This window comes from Pseudopodoces humilis, chromosome 3 (genome assembly GCF_049639895.1).
Source record: "Pseudopodoces humilis isolate 2021_Gansu_Grassland_sample_001 chromosome 3, ASM4963989v1, whole genome shotgun sequence".
Lineage (NCBI taxonomy): Eukaryota > Metazoa > Chordata > Aves > Passeriformes > Paridae > Pseudopodoces > Pseudopodoces humilis.
This window is the reverse complement of record NC_142202.1, coordinates 74,158,557-74,178,195: the sequence shown is the minus strand read 5'-3', so window position 1 is coordinate 74,178,195 and position 19,639 is coordinate 74,158,557. Positions and strand designations below refer to the sequence as shown.

Sequence of the window (19,639 nt, the reverse complement as noted above, 5' to 3'; positions counted from 1 at the left end):
GAGCGGGACGGGGCCGGGAGCTCTCTGTGAGGCCGCCGGGTGCCGGCGATCGAACAAGTCCGGTCTCCCCAGCCTGCATTTTAATCCTGAAATCTGGAAATGGAAATTGTTTGATGTATGAGGAGACGTTATCTAATTAGGGCGTAAGAAATTTAATCTTTCCAGCAGGCAGGTCATATAATTAATGTTAATTTAACGCTCAAATTCTCAGTCATTAATTTTTATTCTCTTAAATGTAGTTTGGCAGGGCCCCCTGATCCATGGCAATGGATTTTACTGAATGTAAGAGCACACTTGGTCTTTGGAGTGAATTACTGCAGCCCTTCCTATCCCAATAACAAGATCACATCATGTATGCATTATTAAGCCATGTAATTGAATGGTCCATAGTTTGCATATCAGACTATTAAAGTAATGTGTTTTGCTTTTCTTCCAACACGTAATGTTAAAGCCTTTGCGAATATTTGGTGATTCTGATAATTATCACCAAATTACTACAAATGTTCTCTTCATTAACGTGATTTCGCTCAAGCATTTTTTAAAAAATGTCAATAATGCATTAAGTGGTGGCTTGTAAAGTGTTTTTTTTAAAATAAAACTTGTCAACTACAATTCGAAAATTAGAAAAGAGAAAGAAAGAAAGAAAGAAAGAAAGAAAGAAAGAAAGAAAGAAAGAAAGAAAGAAAGAAAGAAAGAAAGAAAGAAAGAAAGAAAGAAAGAAAGAAAGAAAGAAAGAAAGAAAGAAAGAAAGAAAGAAAGAAAGAAAGAAAGAAAGAAAGAAAGAAAGAAAGAAAGAAAGAAAGAAAGAAAGAAAGAAAGAAAGAAAGAGAAAATTAACAGTTGCACAGAAAAAAAAAAACAATTCTCTTCTAAGACTGAAAAAGACGACTTGCCTTTTCTCCCTATTTTAGATAAGTGACTATACACCTTAAAAGTTTCACTTCATCGGGAGCAAAAGTGCATCCAATCTAAAGAACTGTCGATTGCAGATGATACAGAACAGATGGAGGAACAAAGTTGGAGCTTTTCCCTTTACAGGGAATAGATGGGTACATAGGCAGACAGACAGAGAGATTGATTTGAAAAGATACTGACCTCTCTCCTTCAGCTGCAATTTAACATGTCCTGGGAGGAAAAAAAAAAAAAAAAAGAAAAGAAAAGAAAAGAAAAAAACTCTCAAGTGAGACCTGCCTCCTCCCCTGTCGGCCTCCTGCCTCCCCCCGCCCAAAGTTCGCACTGTCATCTGAACAAACTGCTGCGCCGATCTCAGAAGGTGAATAATTCTCAATTAACTAAGTAACTAACTTTCTTTGTGCAATCTTGAGTCACTCACTTAACTAAATCTTAAGCCTTCGAGACCCTTCATTATTGCCTTCCCCCGCCACACTATTTTCAAAGTTCAATAGCAAGGCAACAAAAAACACTGCTGCAAAATAAGAGTCTCTTTTAAAATTAAAGAGCTGCTCATTTGCATCGGAAGAAGTTATTTTTTCCCCTGCTTTGAATTATTTAGGTACAAAAAAATAAAATAGAATAAAATGAAATAAAGGACACCCCACAAATTCTCCCGCAGTCCGTGCCAGGATCAGTGTCACGGATGCTCTGCGGGGTGCAAAGCCACTGTGACCAAGTGGGTAGGCGCTGGATCAGGTGTGCTGCTGGGCTGTGCGACTCGGGGCATCCCGCCGCGCTGGGAGGTGGCTGCTCCGCGGGCAGCAGCGCTCGGACCCCGCGGCTCCCAGGGAGGGTGCGCGGCGGCGGGCGCAGGGCGGGGCGGCTGCCCCGCGGGACCGGGACCGGAACCGGGGCAGGGGCCGGGGCAGGGGCCGCGGAGGCTCCTCGCCCCACCGGCAGCTCGGGTCGGCCCGCGGCCCGCTCTTATTTTGGTTGGGAGTGGGGAGCGCTGCCGGCTGGAGCCGGGTGAGCGAAGGGAGGCGAACTGTGCTCCTCTGTTTGGTTTAGGGTCGGGTGTTTTTTTCTTTCCCTCTCCCTCCTCTCTCTCTCCCCTTCCCTCCTCACTATAGCAACCAACGCCAGCCTGACAAAAATGCACCCTCTATGGACAATGGCCCAGCCTTCCTGCTCGCTTCGCTCCTCTTCTTCCTCGCCAAGCGAAAGAAAGTTTCCAGCCCCCCCGGGCCGTTCTCGCCTCTCCTCCCGAGGCAGGCTCCCGTGCAAACCCCGCTTAGCCCCGCCGGGACTGTGCCGACCCCCACGTGGGAGGCTGAGAGCGGGGGGACACAGAAGTCGTCCCCCGGCCGATTCCCTACCCTGCCTTGAGAGCGGGCTGGCAGAACGCCCCTGGGCCACCGCCAGCCCCGTGTCCGTGTGCGGGGCCGCCCTGCGCGGCCAGGGCCGGAGAGATGCTGCCGCTGCCCCAGCGGGGCTCAGCTCCCGGCTCCCGGGCTCGCCTCTTTTCTGGCGAAAAGCACCATCTCCAGCCTGGAGCGCTCCGCACCGGGGGCACGGAGTGGGGCAGTGGCGACCGAGAGCCCTCTAAGAAGGCGCTTCTCAGAGTGAGGAGCGGGACTCGTGCCCGAAAGTGCCCTGAAAGCCGTAAGAGGGGAGGGAGGATCACGTCGCTCAGTGAAGCAGGGACAACATTTATCTGAGCTCTTCCCGGGGATGTCTGCTTGTCTCCATCAGGCATGAGCATTGACAAAACAAACAAAAAAAACCAACCGTTAGATTTGTCAGAGAAAGCTGGGCACTTTTTCTTTCTTTTTTTTTCTTTTCTTTCCTTTCCTTTTTTTTTTTTTTTTTTTTTTTTAATCTAAAAACTGTTGCACAGCTCTCCGGACAGAACAGGCTTTGGAAAGACCTTTGTGAGACTGCTTTCCCGAGCCAGAGGCTGAATCGCCTCCTCTCTCCTTCCAATTCACCTGCTTTTCACGCCAACAGAAACGCCCTTCCAGCCCCAGCACGGGGCGGTCATTTCCCAGCCAGGCTTTTGAACACTAAATTGCAAACTCTGTTGCACCAATCGCATCTGGGTCTGTCTCCGAGAATTCAATAAACAAGCTGTATTAACTCCAACCAGAATTTATCTCATAGACTGATGGAATTCGTCTTTTTTTTTTTTTTTCTTTTCCTTCTTCTGCTTCTTTTTCCCCCAAGGCCTCATATTCACCACTCAAAATTTAGCAGCCTGCCTTTGATAAATTACTCAAAGTAATCCCTGCAACAGCTAAGTCTGACTGGTTGACGTTGCGTTAGAAGTCTTCATAGCGGTATCTGTCTATAAAATATTCACTTGCGGACTACAAAGGGTGGATCATTTTTAATGACAAGATTCAGAACTGGAGGATGAAGGGAAAAGATTAATATCCGTGAATTCAAATAATTTAATTTCAAATACTGAACTTAGAACATTATATCCCACTAGTTTAAACACTGATGCAGATAAAATAGCAGATTCTCAGATGAATGAAGCGGCCGGAAGAATAGAGTTGTGGGAAATGTTGGAAATTAACATTAATACAAACTTTAAAGGAACTTTTTCTTTTTTTAAAATTCTACACCTTTCTATGTTCTGTCTTCTGGGATAGTCAGTATTCTGGCAGAGCAAAAACGTACATGATATTACACGTACACATGTGTATATCCTATATACGCAGGGAGAGATTTTTTTTTTTCTCTAGAGATAGGTGGAGAAATCTATTTAGATGGCATATTTTAATTTCAATGGGTAATGTGAGCTTGTGCAATCAAAGTTATCAATTTCTGTCCTTTTTGTTTAGATTTCTTAGTTAAATGTGTTTGTTATATCTACCCCGAGGAGAAGCAACTTGAAAGTGTAGCTTTTGAGTCATCTTATAAATACATCCCTGAGGCTGCGGTTCTTGCCGCTTTAAGCAGTTTTCATTAAAGCAGCCAGCTGCCTCTTTGTGTAGATTGGATTTTTTTAAAGCAATCACTTGTGAAGCCCCGGCCTCAGTTTTGTCTCTCCGCAGGCCCTTAAAGTTGAAGTTTCATTCATGTCTTGGGTCTCTCCGCCGAATCAGACTCCTCGGAGCAACACTGGAAAGAGCCACACGAAAGCACAGGCTTGAATACCTCATAGAGAAAGGTTAAAAAGGAAGCAGAGATCAAAACAATCCCATCTCACAAAAGGTGCATTAAATGCGCCCCAGCAATAAGCACAAATCTTCCAAGTTGGCTTGTAAAGAGAGCACCAGGAGTCTCACGTTTATTGCACCCAGCAATTCTCTGAGCGACTCTCCGCGTCTTTGCACTCCTGGCGCATTTCCTCCTAAAACAACATCTAATGGGTAGATAATAGAGACGCGGAAAGGAGGCGCGGGGATTTCTCCCCCTCCTCCTTTCCTTTTAGCTGCATGAGTCTATCTCAAGGTTTGGAGAGCAGAGCATAAAAAAAAAAAAAAAAAAAAAAAAGATTTTCACCTCTAAACACAACAGGCATATGCAAATATATATTCCCCACCCTAGAGCCGCACGCATCCAAACGCACACAGGAGCGTGCGTTTGGGAAGCGCTCCCCCAGCCCCCCGAGCCGGGGAGGCTGACGAGCGGCGGCTGGAAGCCGAGGCACGCTAGGAACGAGCCGTGCTCTTGTTTTGCTGCTGGAAATGTAGCTTTCTCTCCGGCACGCACGGAGTTGAAACACCAGGGAGCCCAACATCTCGTCAGCCGGAGCCCGGCGCGGCAGCTGGGGGCGGGTGGCGGGCAGGGGACCCCCAGGTGGGGACTTGGGGGGGGCCGGCGGGGGGCGGCCGGAGGACTCCCGCAACCCGCCCGCGTCCTTCTGGATGCACCTGATGTGTATGCAGCACCTCGCCTCCCAGCCAGGACTCAGCTCCAGTTAAGTGGCGCTCTATGTATTTTATAGCGAATATTCTCGAGTAGCTGCACTGCAATGAAGGAGATATCAAGGAGGCCTGTCAGTTCAAAGCTTTTGGGGTTGTTTGAAAATCTTCTTCACGTCAAAGTAAGCAGCCCTAGTATTTGAACAGCTGCTTTGAACAGTGAAAAGGGCTGAGCTGAATCAAAACACTGCAGTGTCTGCCCAAGACACCGCATCACCTTCAACCTGCTTTTATGCGAGCAGAGAAAAGGAAAGAAAGGCTGGTGAGACCTCTAATCCCGCGGGGTCAGCTCCGCCAGAAAGGGGCCACATGACTGTCTCTTTTACATCCCGAGCGGCCCGGACCCGAGCAGCGACCGGAGCCGGAGCCCGTGGCTGGCAGCGGCGAGGCGACAAGACCGGCGGTCGGGCGCTCGCTCCCCGCTCCCCGGCACTCCTCTCCACAGGGGGAGATGGGAGCGGAGGATGCTTAAGGAGCGGTATTAATGACAGGGCTAACAATGATGGGGAGGACGAGGAGGTGGAGTCTGCGGCGGCTCTGAATGCACCGGCCGCGCTCCTCGCTGCTCCCAGCTGCGCCTCCATAGGCGTGCGCTCTGCCGGGGAGGGGGCAGGAGGGACGGCGGGGGGCTCTGCTGGGGAGACGGGGTTTTGTCCGCCTCCTAAGGCCGCGATGCTACTTCGGTAACTGTGATTCCCGTTAGGCCGTGAGATCTGCCGCTGGGCCGGCGGGGGTGAGCGGCACGCAGGACGGTCACCGTAGTAGGCAGCACCTGCCAGGGCCGGGCGGGACAGAGAGGGCCGGGAAGGGGGGGAACAGGAAATGCACGGTTGGGGCAGGCCCGGAGGGGTTTTTCCCCCACAGAAAAGTGTTGGTCGAATCTCGCCGGCCCCGTGTCCCGTCTCCTGGTGGAGGCGAGCCGCGGAGAGCGCGGTGCCGTCGGCACTCCACGGGGACCAGCTGTCCGTGGGGCGTGCACACGCCGTGGGGCCGGGGCACAAGGGAGGTCCCTCGGACGACCACCGGGGTCGAGCGGGAGCACCGCACGCTGGAGGCGCCCGCGTGAAAACCTCGCTCTGAAAACGACGCGCGGCGTGGCCCCTCGTGTCTCGTCCACGCACGAACTTTTGGCAGCGGACCTGGAGGAAGGCTGGTGGGAAAGCCGCCCCCGGCAGAGTTTCGGCGGCCCCAGGAGCGGGAGGGCTGGCCCGGGCGCGGAGAACGGGGCTGCTCTCCCAGGACGGTCCCCGCGATGCCTTGGCAGAAGCCTGCTGCGGACTTGCCCTGTTGTTTTGTTTCAACTCACTGGTCTACACCTAATTGGGAGGAGAGAGACGAGAAAATGAGCATCAAATTATAAAATTCCTGGGTGCCCAGTTGTTTACACACGGGAAACAAAAGGCACAGCTTCACTTCAGAGACACTGACTTCCCTCTCCGCAGCCCTCGCAGAACAGGCAGTATTGTTCTTCCCTCCGCCTGCACCTCGAAGAAAGGGGAAAAAACCCCAAACCTTAGGAAGAATCGCCACTCTTTCATGGACAAAGTTTGCGTCCCCCTCCTCCTCTCGTTCTCCTCCTCCTCCTCCCTCCCTCCCTCCCCTCCCCACCCCCCGGCAGAAGGAGCTCATGATACGCCGCTAAACTAACGAAACGAGGTAACTCCTGCTGCGCCCCTTGTCTCAGGGCACTGGATATCCTGTTTATGCTGCTGCTGTGTATATGTTTATGTGCAGGAGCCCATCCCCCCTCTCCTCCACACCCCCACGCAGAGGAATATTTCCAGGCAAGGAGCCTTTCCAGCGCTCACGTTAAATACGATGATTTATAAACAACTCGCAGAAGAAAGCTGTTTCTTGTTAGTAGTAATAAATTCCCCGGTCCGCCCTATTGTGTTATTTCGATGAAGATAGCGGGAGCCTGCGACGCGCACCTACCCCCGTGAGCGGTTTATTTTCGAGACAAAGCTATGGCTTTCAGCTCAAAAATGGGCAGCGAACTCTTTTCGCGTCGGTCAGCCTGGCGCTGCTTATTCCTAGGAAATACGAATCCAGTTTCAGGGTCTCCTTCCTTCCTGTCCGGCCCGCAACTTCTTTTCTTTTCCCTATCTCCCTCTTTTTTCCCTATTTTTTTTTTTTTTTTCCCTTTTTCCACCACCCTCTCATGACCATCTTCCGCATCCATGCAGAGTCGCCAGCGCCGCTGAGGCGGTCCCGCAGGCATCCCGTCCCCACGGGACGGAACAAGCGGAACAAAACCACCTCCGCAGTGCCGAGGTGCGAAGCCCCGAGACCCCCGGAGGAGCGGTGCGCTCCGGCGACCACCGGGTGCCGGGAGCAGGGCAGGGCGGGCGGACAGGCAGGGGGCCGCCCGCTCCCCGCCCCCGGGGGCGCGGCGCTGCCCGGCCGCCCCGGCGGGGCCGGCTGCGAGGCGGCGCTGAGAAAGTTGAGGGCGGGCAGGCGGGTACCCCCGGCCCGCAGAGCCCGCGCTCCGCGCAGAGACGCGCGTCGGGGCGCGAGCAACAGGAGCCGGCGGGCGGACCGGCGGCGGCGGCGGCAGCATCCTCCCGCCGGCGGTGCAGGGCGGGCCGGGGCGGGGCCGGCGGCGGCTCGCCCCTGCCCTCCCCTACGCTCCCCCCGCCCCGCGGCCGCCGCTCCCCCGCGCCCCGTTCCCCCTCGGAGGTGGGGTCCAGCGGGGGCGGGCCGGGGCGGGCCCGGGGCGGGGCGCGGCCGGCGGGGAGCGCCAATGGGGGGCGGCGGGGGCGGTGGTCTCCGGGGGCGCCGGCGCCCGCCAGGGCGCGGCCAGCCAATGGCGAGCGGCGGCGGGGCGGGGCGGCCGCGCGTGCCTTCGCAGTGGGCCCCGCCGCGCGGGCCGGGGGGGCGCGGGCGCCGCGCGGCGCCCGAGGCGAAAAAGTAGCTGTCAAAAGCGCGGCGCCTTTTACCGGCGCGATCAGTGCGGCTCGGCGAGTCATGGCGACCGCAGCCTCCAACCACTACAGCCTGCTCGCCTCCGGCTCCCCCATGGTGCACGCCGGGCCGCCCGGCGGCATGCAGCCCGGCGGCGGCTACCGCGACGCCGGCGCCCTGGTGCAGGCGGACTACGCGCTGCAGAGCACGGGGCACCCGCTGAGCCGCGCTCACCAGTGGATCGCGGCGCTGTCCCACGGCGGCCCCGGCGGTGGCGGCGGCGGCGGCGGCGGCGGGGGCGGCGGCGGCGGCGGCGGCGGCGAGGCGCCCTGGTCGGCGGGCGCGCTGGGCCAGCCCGACATCAAGCCGGCGGTGGTGCAGGCGGGCGGGCGCGGCGACGAGCTGGCGCCGCGGCCGCAGCACCCGCCGCCGGGGCGGGCGCCGCACCTGGTGCACCACGGCGGCGGCGGCGGAGGGCACCCGGCGGCGGCGGCGGCGGCGGCGGCGGCAGCGGCGTGGCGGGCGGGCGGCGCGGCGCACCTGCCGCCCGGCATGGCCGCGGCCAACGGCGCGCAGGCGGGGCTGCTCTACTCGCAGCCGCCCGGCTTCACCGTCAACGGGATGCTGGGCGCCGGGCCGCCGGGGGTGCACCACCCCGGCCTGCGCGGCGCCCCCGAGGAGCCCCCGCCGGGGCCGCCGCACCAGGGCCCCGAGCACCCGCCGCCGCCCCACGGCCCCCACCCCGGGGCGGCCGGGCCGGCACCGTCCGCCGCCGCCGCCGCGCCCCCCGGGCCGCCGCCGCACCACGACCCGCACTCGGACGAGGACACGCCGACCTCGGACGACCTGGAGCAGTTCGCCAAGCAGTTCAAGCAGCGGCGCATCAAACTGGGATTTACCCAAGCGGACGTGGGGCTGGCTCTGGGCACCCTCTACGGCAACGTCTTCTCTCAGACCACCATCTGCCGCTTCGAGGCCCTGCAGCTCAGCTTCAAGAACATGTGCAAGCTGAAGCCTTTGTTGAACAAGTGGTTGGAGGAGGCGGACTCCTCCTCGGGCAGCCCCACCAGCATAGACAAGATCGCGGCGCAGGGCCGCAAGCGGAAAAAGCGCACCTCCATCGAGGTGAGCGTCAAGGGCGCGCTGGAGAGCCACTTCCTCAAGTGCCCCAAGCCCTCCGCCCAGGAGATCACCTCGCTCGCGGACAGCCTACAGCTGGAGAAGGAGGTGGTGAGAGTGTGGTTTTGTAACAGGAGACAGAAAGAGAAGCGCATGACTCCCCCGGGAGGGACGCTGCCGGGCGCCGAGGACGTGTACGGGGCCAGCAGGGACACGCCGCCGCACCACGGGGTGCAGACCCCCGTGCAGTGAACTCGCGGCGGGGGCGCCCGGCCCCTCCTCCTCCTCTCCTCCTCCTCCTCCTCCTCCTCCTCTCCTTCCCCCAACTTTTGATTGTCCTCTTTTTTTTTTTTCTTTTTTTTTCTTTTTTTAAAATTTTATTTTCTCCTATCTTTAAAAAAAGACAAAAAAATCAAAAAAAGAAGCAAACGCGAAAAAAAAAAGAACAGCAAAGAAAAAGCGAGCGAGCGAGAGGGCGAGCGCGAATCACAGCGGACAGACAGATAGACAGACAAAGCACCTGCACCACACTGTCCCTTAGACGGTAGGAGGTGTGATGCTGTATTTTGACCTTTCCAGGCGAGTGCCCGTGCACGGGAGTGCGGTGGGTACCGCGCACGGGCAGGCAGGCGGGCACCGGCAGGGCAGCGGCAGGCACCGGCAGGGCAGGCGCAGGGCGAAGCGGTTCGCACAAAACTCCCTCACTCGCTGGCCAAAATATACGGCGCTGCCCTGCCGGGGAGGGGGCGGAGGCGAAGGGGGGGCACAGCCACCTCGAGTCCCCTCCGCAGCCCCCTCCCGCCACACAAAGGCAGATTGCATTGTGGAATGTCGCTCGGTGTTGGCACATGCTGCTGTGTTTATTTTCTGTGGATCCCCTGTATGAATATATGTTAGAAAAAAAAAAAAAAAAAAAGGAAGAGAACTGAAAAGCTATCCCTTTTGATGTAGACAGTATTTAACCGTACCAATTTGCACTGCAAGAAAATCGAAGTTTACATAAACAAAATGTTTATTTTTTATTTTTTTTCCCTTCCTTTCCGACCTTAATTTTGCAAATGACTTGCATTTTCCACAGTGAGCGTTAGTCAACCAGTGACCGGTCTACAATATGTTACTGTGTTTTAGCATTTGCTTTATGTGTATATGTGAACTTCTGTTATAAACAAGTATTCTTAAATACGTGTAACGCTTATTTTCTCCGTTTACCATAGCAAAAAGAATTGGTATATGTGTGTGTATGTATACATATGCATGCGTGCACAGACATACATACATACACATATATATAATCTCTCTATATACACATATATATGCACCTCCAGCTTCCACTCTCCAGAGATGTGACTCTCATAACTGTTTAATATATGCCTTCAATGGCAAGAGTCAAGTTTGGAGAAGGGAGAATAATGCAAATTAACAAAGTAAACTTCATTTTCAGGCAGTGTGTCCGGGGGTCAAGGCGCAACCAAAGGGGGAGGAAAAAAAATATGTGCAGCCCTTCCAGACTGTGTCAGTGCGGGCAAGCAAGGCCTGGTGTGGGGAAGGCGGAGAGGGAACAACATGTTTCCAGAGTTTTCCCAGAGAAAGTGGCATTTTCTTGAGAGGGAAAGGGGATTATTTAGCTCCCCCACCACCGCCCCCTCAGCGCCCTTTCCTTCCCCTCCTCCCCCCGCGGCTCCCTTGCATGCCTTTGGCATCCCCGGTCTCATCGCCCGGGCCAATATCAGCCTCCAAACTTTCTTTTATTGAGCAGTTTTACGTCAAGGCAGAGCCAGGGAGAGCCTGAGGAGCTGCTGGGCCCGAGGTGGGGGTCGGGTGCTTACACCTGCCTGTAAACACATGCTGCCCCCTCCTCTCCACAGAGACCGTGTGCATTTCTTTTTTACTTTACTTTCAGTATTTATTTTATTTTATTTTCTATTTCTATCCAGCCCCTCTCCCTCCCCATCCTCCCCTTGTCCTTTGGTCAGATTGTGGTATAATTTATTGAAGGAAAGGACCACTTTTAACTTGGGCAGCCTTGTGTCTTTCACTGGGGAATGAAATGATGTGGGAAAAAAATGCCATTTTTCAATCCGTGTTCCCCCCACCCCCTTCGCTAATAGTTTTAAAGTGCATTTCGTGACATTATCTTGATGAGAAATGGTTAACTTTCCAAAATAAAAAAAAGAGAAAAACCCATGGGGACAAAAAGGAAAAAAAAAAGGAAAAAAAGAAAACAAAAAAGCTCTGAAGGGAAGCAGAGGAGCGGGACCTCGGAGCAGCGCATGTATGTGCGTGTGTCTGCGTGCGTGTTTGTGTACTTATGCACACACACACAGCTATGCATATACATTAGAGGAACTTTATGATAGTTATAAATTCATAAAGGGATCATTTAGTCAGCACAAATGGGTGCTATAGAGACAAAGCATTTTTATAATCTAAAAGTTTACTTAGTTGAGTGTTGGACAATTATGGAGAAAAAACAGTGAAGCATTCTCTCGCAGAACTCTCCTATAAATATTGCATTCAGTAGCTAAGGCTTTAGAATATGTTTCTCATTGTCTTTTAAAATGCCTGTGACACTGGGTTTTCTTTCCTTCTTTCTTTCTCCCTTTCTTTCTTTCTTACTTTCTTTCTTCTTGGTAAGACAGATGATGATTTCTAAGAGGCACATGCATTAGCCTTTTTCCTGGTTTTCCAACAATTGTTAAAAAGATACGGGCACCAAGCTTTTCTCTTTTCTTTCTTTTTTTTTTTCTTTTTTTTTTTTTTTGTTTTTTGTTTGTTTGTTTGTTTATGTGTTGAGCTGCTTGTTATTTAAAGTGTTGAGGACTAGCGCCTAGTGAAGTGAATCAGATCAGGGCAGATCCAGTGGTAAAGGGAGGAAATGAACTTTCAGACACTTATTAATATGTGCGTAAGGTCAGACAACGGAGTCGAGAGGATGTTTGAGAAAGCCTCAAACTCCAAATAGGTTTACTAAAAAAAAAAGTTACCACGCAAACCTTACCACTATGTATATATGTTTAATATTTGTCCTTTGAAATGCAGAAATAGTTTCAATGTTTTCTTTGTCTATTTTTCTTTTTTTTTTTTAAATGCTACCCAGGGAAATATTTTCATATCATTTTTAAGTGGCCTGCCTCAATGTATATTTATTTCTTTTAAAGCAAACAGGTTCTGGAAACTGTTTTTCTGTAGCTTTAAATGAGTAGGTGAACAAAATCTATATGGGATGTAATTTTTTTTTTGTTCAGTCTCTTTAAAAATACTTTGTTTTGGTACATTTGGATGTGCTTGTGGGGAAAAATAAAAACGCAGAGATCCTTATATATTTATGTTAAAGTAATATTTTATTATCTACATAAAACAGAAATGCACAATACCTTCATAGTTTCTTCTAATTATTGAAATATCGTTATTTTATTTTTAAAGATAGCACAGATTTGCATAGTTCTTAAGATCTGGAGGGAGAAAACCCCAGTACTTATACTGAGCTGAGTTCTGTGTAAAAGCACCGCCGTTCCTTTCTATTTCGTGGAATTTTTCGAATAAATTTGATGCGTATACCGAGAGGTTCCACGCTTATAACTTTCAGAGTCTTGAAGGAGAGCCTCGGGAGCTGTGTTCATTGTGTCTCTCCGCAGATGAACCACTGCCGTGTGTTTTGGAGCATTGATTTCTGTGCGGGTAGGGCTGTCCTGCCTTTGATGCTGGTGAGGAGATCTGCTCCTCAAGTTTGTTGCATGTTCTCTCGGAAGGCATGGGGGAGAAGAGATTCGAGTCTTCTCGGTCCCTTTTTATAATTTAACATCTGACTTCTTAAAAAAAAAAAAAAAAAAAAAGAGAGAGAGAGAGAGAGAGAGAAAGAAAGAAAGAAAAAAAGCAAAACAAAAAGGCGGGGCTTAATGATGGGAGTACCGTTTTAGAAGGAAGAACGCGGCTGCCCAGCGGGGCTGAGCACCCCCGGGCCGGGCCCCGGGCCCCGCGGCCATGGCCCCGCTTTCACGTTAGGTGCGGCTCCGTGCGGTGACGAGCGGGTCGGTTTTCCCGGAGGGGTCCCGGCTGGGGACCCGCGGGGCTGGCGCTGGCAAGCGACATCCGAGTGCGCAGTGTTCGCACGCCCGGCGGTGTGTTCAGGTCCTTTTTGGCTGCCTCGGTTTCCTAAGTGCGATATCCTGCTCTTCTCCCACCCCTCCCTTCCTTCACGATAGTTTCTAGGCTTATTAGATTTAATCATCTTTTCTAACTTCTAGTCAATATTACACTCATCCCGAACAGATTCAGCTAAATGATCTTATCAATAGTTTCGAAGAGAAGTGACAGAAAGAAGAAGTGTTTTGTGACCGCAGACGTGCTGACGGGTAAAATGTTGAAGCTGGGTATGGATTTAAAAGTCCTTGGTCAATAGCCCGCGGAACGGGCTGCGGAAAGCGAGCAGCCTCTGCCCTCTGCAGGACACTCGGGTGGGCGCCCAGGGAATATTTCGCCTTTAGCGACAGGGCCCCGCTGTCGGGGAGCGCTCCGGTGTCGGGTGGGCAGGAGGTGACTCGGATGGACGGAGCCTCGCTCGGCGGGGCAGGCCCGGCTCCGCGGGGACGGCCGGCTCAGCCGGGGGCGGGCTGGCGCGGCCGGCCGCTGTTCGGGGCCGGGCCGTCCCCGGCCGAGGTCCCGAGGCTGCTCCTCCGGGGATCTTTGCCCAGCGAGAGCCTGACCTTACGGGAGCGGCTTCGCTCATCCTTCTGGACGTGTTGTGGGGAAGCCAGCCGGTTCGGGGGTCATTCTTTTTGTCTTCTTCGATCTCTCTTTTAAGGGAAGGGAGAGGGGGAAATGGAGCAGTTATAGGATGCTCCTTTCTGCAGGTGGATGTCAGAGTGCGCGGCAGCTCTTTGGGCTCCATCGCTCTCATTTCCAACAGGGACACTCTGTCGTAGGTCAGATGTCAGCAACAAAAGCCCTGTTTGCTCGGTTCGCTCTCTCTCTGGTGGAGGCCGAAACTGGAAGACGAGAGGATGCTGTATATCCTTAAGTCTGTCAGTCCTGATTGTCACCCCCAGTGTCTCCAGCCCCGCAGGGGCGAGAGGCAGTAGTCGGTGCTGTCCGACCGGGGCAGCTCCCACCGCCGCCCAGCTGCGCCGTCTCTCTTGAGAGTGGACAGTGGGGGCCGGGGTTTGGAAAGAGAGAAGCGGAGGAAGGGGAAATAATCCTACAAATTCCCCAGGCTGCGGGGCAGACCGGGATGGTGTCTGGCCAGGTGTTACTCTCGGGCTGGGCAGCTTGTGAGAGCCCCGGCGGGTGCAGAGGCCGCGGTTGGCCCCGGCTCCGCCCCGCCGTGTCTTTCTCCGTCGGGCTTTGTCGGCGGCAGTTCGGGGTTCCCCCCCGTGCCCCCTTCTCCAGTGCCCCGGCTCCCGAGCGCGCTCCTGCCCGTCACCAGGCCGCGGGGGTAGGGCGGGACGGTCCCGGCTGCCTGCGCCTTCTGGGCCTTCTGCCCGCGGCCTCGGACCTGGCCCAGCCTGGGGCTGCTCCCCGCCCTCCGGTTGATCCGATGGGGGAAAACCCTCTGCCCAGGCTGCCTGCCCCTGCTTGCCGGGCGGCCCCAGGCCTCGGGGTTGTCCCGAGCCGCGTTGTTGGAGGTTTGGTGGCTCTTTGTTGCTGTGCCGTCGGTGAGGGGGATAGAGGACGGGTGACCCGGCCTGGGAAGGGAGGCGACGGCCTCCGGTGGGCGATGAGGCGCGGGGGAGAGCGGTCACCGGCGGGCGGGAGAGCTGGGATTGGTCCGGTTTAAACCTCTGGCCTTAGATGCAGCACTGGGGGAGACTGGCGGGCGTGGGCATCGTCTTGAGGAGCAGGGAGTGGGGGTGTGGAAAGAAGGAAACTGCCCGCGGCTTTTTGGCGGTGGACGGGACAGCGGCGGCCTTCTGCTGCCTCCAGAGAGGAGCCTGGGCGTTGGGGTCTGTCTTGGGAATCGTGGCGCTCCCGCCCCCCCTGCTCCTGCGGGAGGATATCTGTTTATTGTGCTTTTCGGAAGGGACGCGGCCTGGGCTGCCTCTCTGGCTTTAAATGTCGAGAAAAGATAAAAAAAAAATTTTCAGAGTTGCGGGCGCGAAGTTGGCACTCTGTGCTCGGAGCATGGCTGGACTGCCGTCGGGGATGTAGGAAGATGCTCCGCAGAAGCCAGTTTGCCCCTGGCTCGGACGGGCGATGCTGGGGGAGTGGACATTTCTCCGGGGAAAATTAGTTAGAGAAAAGCCAAAGCGTGCTTTAGCGGAATTGGTAAAACAAAAAGGAAAGACGCGTCTTCAGACCCGACTTCTCATCAAACTATAGACCAAACAAGTGGGCTTTCCGGCAAGAGAGTCCCAGCCGCAGCGCGTGGATTCTACGCCGCGGTCGGCCTCAGCCCGTGGCCTGGCCCACGCTGTGGGTCTCTTCCTTGGAAGCGATTACCTCTCCCTGCGAACTCCCTGTAAATACCTCCGAAACTCGGCCAAGTGGCCCGAGTGTGCCGGGATTTCACGCAGGGCCCCTGGGGCCGGGAAGGCCACCGCTGCCGGAGCGGAGCCCCTTCCCCCCGCAACCCGGCCACCGCAGCCGCCAGACCCGAGCATCCCCGCGGGACGCAGGGGTCTGATCCTGCCCTCCCGTCGGTGGGCAAAGAGAGAGAGGGATGAGGCAAGGACAGCGGCAGCAGAGCGGCCAAAACCGTGCCGGCGTTGCCGGAAGGAGCGACGGGTCGGCGGCGGGCGCTGCCTCCCCGGCCGGGGTCCGGGGGGCTGGGGAGGGGGCGCCGGGACCCCTTCGCCCCAGGGAGGCGGCTGCTTGGGCCCGTGTCTGCCTGGCCCCGTCCGTGCCCCTGCCGGGGCAGAGCCGCAGCCGGCCCGGAGCAGGAGCCCTGCCTCCCTCCGCTAGTGGGGATGCAAGGCGTGGGGGCCTCCCGGGGAACCCCATCACTTCTGCTGCAGGGCCGGGGCGGTGCTGGCCGTCCCAGCGCTGGGCTCCAGCTCCAGCCCGGCTGCAGCTCCGCCGGTCGTCTTGCACGTCCCGCCCGGCCGAGCTGAGCTGTGCCGCTCCGCGCCTCCCCGGGCCTGTCCGCACAGATGTCAGCTTTAAGGATTAAAAAAAGAGCAGGCCGGTAGGAAGTTGGCGGCCGGTGTTTCACCCTCTCCTCTTCGCACGGCGGTAAATTCTGGCAAGCAGAGGCAGCTTGTAAAAGTGATGACGAGACCGCTCTCCCCCTCCTCTTCCTCGTCCCGTCTCCTCCCGTCCCGGGAGTTGTAAGAGGCGCTCGTCTAAAAGTTAGGACTTGTTTTTAGCCAGCCTGACTCATTCATTAATTCTCTTTCCCTCCTTGATTCATTCATGTCTACAGTCATTCATTGCCAAGTCCATGGAGGCATCAGCTCCTTGGTCAGTAGGGGAGACGTACAAACAAGGATGGTGCTATTTATTTCCCTCTGCCTGTGGATTTCTAAGACGTTCAAGCAGGCACAATCATTAAACTAATTTGTATTTGATTGTTTGGGCGGACGGGGGTGAATTTTATTGCACTAAGCATTCAAGCACGCACGCATCGCTGATTACCAGTATACATTAAATAAAGTTGTTTGTACACATTGTCTTACCACATATAGGCAGTCTTATTATTCTAATTACTCTAATTAGTGCATTGAAATGTTTTCTACTTGATTTGAGGAGACAGTGATTAGTTCTATTACTTCTTTTAACTCTTATTTCATGGAAAACTGTTGATGCATGTTCCAATTACCTTGTTTTTCTCTTTAATATAGCGTGGGCCAAAATTATTATGAAATGATATCGTTGGTGGGTAGAAACATACATCTGTTTTCCCTTTCTAAAAGAACTTCCATTTTTTTTGTAACCACCACCAGCAGATAGAACACTCCCAAAGCGTTCACAAGCAATAATTTCTAGCCAAAGAAGCACGTTTCTTCTTTACAATTTCTTCTGCTAGTGCTTTAGTACTTTGTGGCTGTAGCATTTACCTTTATAATTTTTTTCTGGGTTTTTTTCTAAAAAGAAAAAAAAAATTAGTCTGACATATACTTCAGACAAAGCTATTTCATAAGTTTTAAGTTAAGGTTACTATTAATTGATAGAATCAGTTCATCAAACATGATACTTCGGTAGGGAATTGTAATTAAAACCTTAATCCCGTTTGAGATTTAGTTTTATCTTAAACACTTTCTTGAGGGATTTCCCCCCCTTTTTCTTGGCGGTTGCCGCTTGAAGCACGGTGGAGGCACAAAGAGGAACCCAGACCCCACCAGGGCAGGGAGGTTATTTCGTTATCAAAATACCCATCTTGACTATTGAGCCAACTGAGGTTTTGTGTCGAGTTTTGGGATGTGTGTATGTGTTGGCCTTTTGTGTTGATGTGGCGGCCACTTAAACCCAGACAGTGACAAAGCGGGTGCTGGGGATGGAATCTCGCCTTCCTTTCACGTTACAGACAGGGAGACTGGTTATTTCTCGGTCATAAAATTACTGCGCCTTTTTTTTTGTTGTTGTTGGCGTTTCCCCCCTCCTTTTCACGTTAGTTTGTTAAATAAATACGAAGGGATGGGGGAAAAGTAAAGAAGGGGGGGCGGGGGGAAAGGAAGAAACGCAATCCATCCCTTAAATTCTTAGAAATCCTGGTCTGGAGGGAAATCTATGGAGTTACATAGGTAAATATTGGGCCTAGGCTGCTTATACTTTTAATATTTAAACTGGGATTATAGGGGATCTAAAGACGCCTTCGTAACCTTTGCCAATTGCCTGTGCGAGGAGAAATCCCGCAAGATGTACAAAGGGGTGAGACGGCTTCCCACTGCCTCTGATACACGGCTCGGCCGCTGCTGCGGCTGGGGACCGCCTTTCCCGCAGGGTCGAGGCTGTCGGGGGACAGGCAGCGCTGGGCTTTGGACGGTGTTTGAAGGCGGGGGTCCTACTGCTGCTTCCCGCCGAGCAGCGTCTCGTCCCGCTCCGAGGGCCGGGCTCAGCGCTGGCAGCGCTCCGCTCCGGGGAAGGAGCCACGGGCCGGGGCCGGGAGCGAAGCCGGGATTGGGACCGGGATTGGCCCGGGATTGGGCCGGGACTGGGACCGGGACTGGGGCCGGGATTGGGCAGGGATTTGGACCGGGATTGGGGCCAGGAGCGTGGCCGGGATTGGGCCGGGATTGGGCCGGGATTGGGACAGAATTGCGCCCGGGATTGGGCCGGGATTGGGCTCGGGATTGGGCCGGGACTGGGGCCGGGAGCAGGGTTGGGATTGGGCCGGGATTGGGCCGGGAGCAGGGCCGGGACTGGGGCCGGGATTGGGGCTGGGATTGGGCCGGGACTGGGGCCGGGATTGGGACTGGGGCCGGGACTGGGGCCGGGATTGGGCAGGGACTGGGGCCGGGATTGGGCCGAGACTGGGGCCGGGATTGGGACAGAATTGGGCCTGGACTGGGGCCGGGATTGGGGTTGGGATTGGGCCGGGACTGGGGCCGGGAGCGGGACCGGGGCCGCGCGTGGAGCGCGGGCGCCCCCCAGCGGCCGGCGGCGCCACGGGGACTCCCCCGGGAAGGGCAGGGGCGCTTCCCGCATCCCCTCCCCGCTCCCAGAGCCCTCGCTCTCCCTGCGCACAAGCACGGCCTCAGGGACACCCGTCAGAGAGGTCGCTGGAGCCCGTGGTGCCTCTGGGAGGGGGATGACAAAGTCGTGAGTACGCTTGTCGTCTTCCCTTCCTTTTTTTTGTTTTTTCGTGGTTTGGTTTTGGTTTGTTTGCTTTGTTTGTGTGGTTTTTGGGTTTTTTGGGGGGATTGTTGTTGTTATTGTTGTTTTAAATATACATACAGAAACATTTAAATCCCATGTTAAAAGTGTTGCTTGTCCTGTCGTCTGGATGGGATTAAAAAGAACAACAAGAAAACACCACCCAAAAACACCGGCAAATCCATAGTTTATTTGCAAGCCCCTGAAAACTGGGAGAGATGCTATTTGCCTCCCCTCCTCCTCCTGCTGGGGAAGTGTGCAGTCCCTCAGACTGGCCATCCCTCTTCCAGCTCAGGCATGTTGGATAACAGGACAAAGCTCTGTCACTTCTCCGTGGTGCAGAAGCTGACCCGCGTGGTCCCACGGAGGGGGACACCTGTGGGGCTCGGCTGCTCTGACCACGCTGTGTGTGAGTGGTGTGGCTCCTGCTCCTGCCCTCAAGCTTGCAGGGAGGTAAGCTTGGTATCCCAGCACCAGGTATCCCACAGCCTCCAGGAGCTGTTCCCTGCCCACGGCACATCCCCCTGCAAGCGAGGGCACAGCCGGGGCAGTGGGAGAGGGGCAGGTCCTGGGACCCTGAGCACACCTCTGCCAGTCTCCCTTCTTCTGGGAAGGCAGGGGGCTCAAATCCTGCCATTTCACCAAATGGTGTCCTGTTCTTGCTGAATTCTGGTCTTGCTGAAGGCAAACCACCGCATGTGCCAGACCAGTGTCACCAAACGCCTCCAAAAAAACCACAACAACCCCAAAACTCTCCTTCCATTGGATGGATCCCCCATTTTGCAGGAACAGAGATCTGGGGACAGCCCTGGTCTCCTGTAGGGCCTTTCTTGTGCTGGCTGGGTGCTGTCTTTACGCCCAGGCCCACAATGGCCTCCCCAGGCCCTCTGAGAGGTGTCAGGAGTTCGGCTCTGTATGGGCCCAGGCCCCACCGCAGCATGGGCTGGTACGACCACACAGGTTTACATCTTGTGTTTATTTCAGTGCTGCTGGTTTGTAACTACCACTTGCCATGCTGTGTATGTAGGTGCTGAAAATGTTAA

At 54.6% G+C, this 19,639-nt stretch overlaps 1 protein-coding gene across 1 annotated transcript; it reads left to right on the top strand.

The window, feature by feature from the left end:
* Positions 1-7,793: 7,793 nt before the first annotated feature.
* POU3F2 (POU class 3 homeobox 2) lies at positions 7,794-12,103 on the top strand. The gene has a single exon (XM_088053087.1). The coding sequence runs from the start codon at positions 7,794-7,796 to the stop codon at positions 9,099-9,101; it is 1,308 nt and encodes a 435-aa protein (XP_087909213.1). The 3' UTR covers positions 9,102-12,103.
* Positions 12,104-19,639: the final 7,536 nt, after the last annotated feature.

Excerpts from the sequence above, each read along its gene's own strand:
- POU3F2 (XM_088053087.1), top strand. The coding sequence starts at position 7,794 with ATGGCGACCGCAGCCTCCAACCACTACAGCCTGCTCGCCTCCGGCTCC.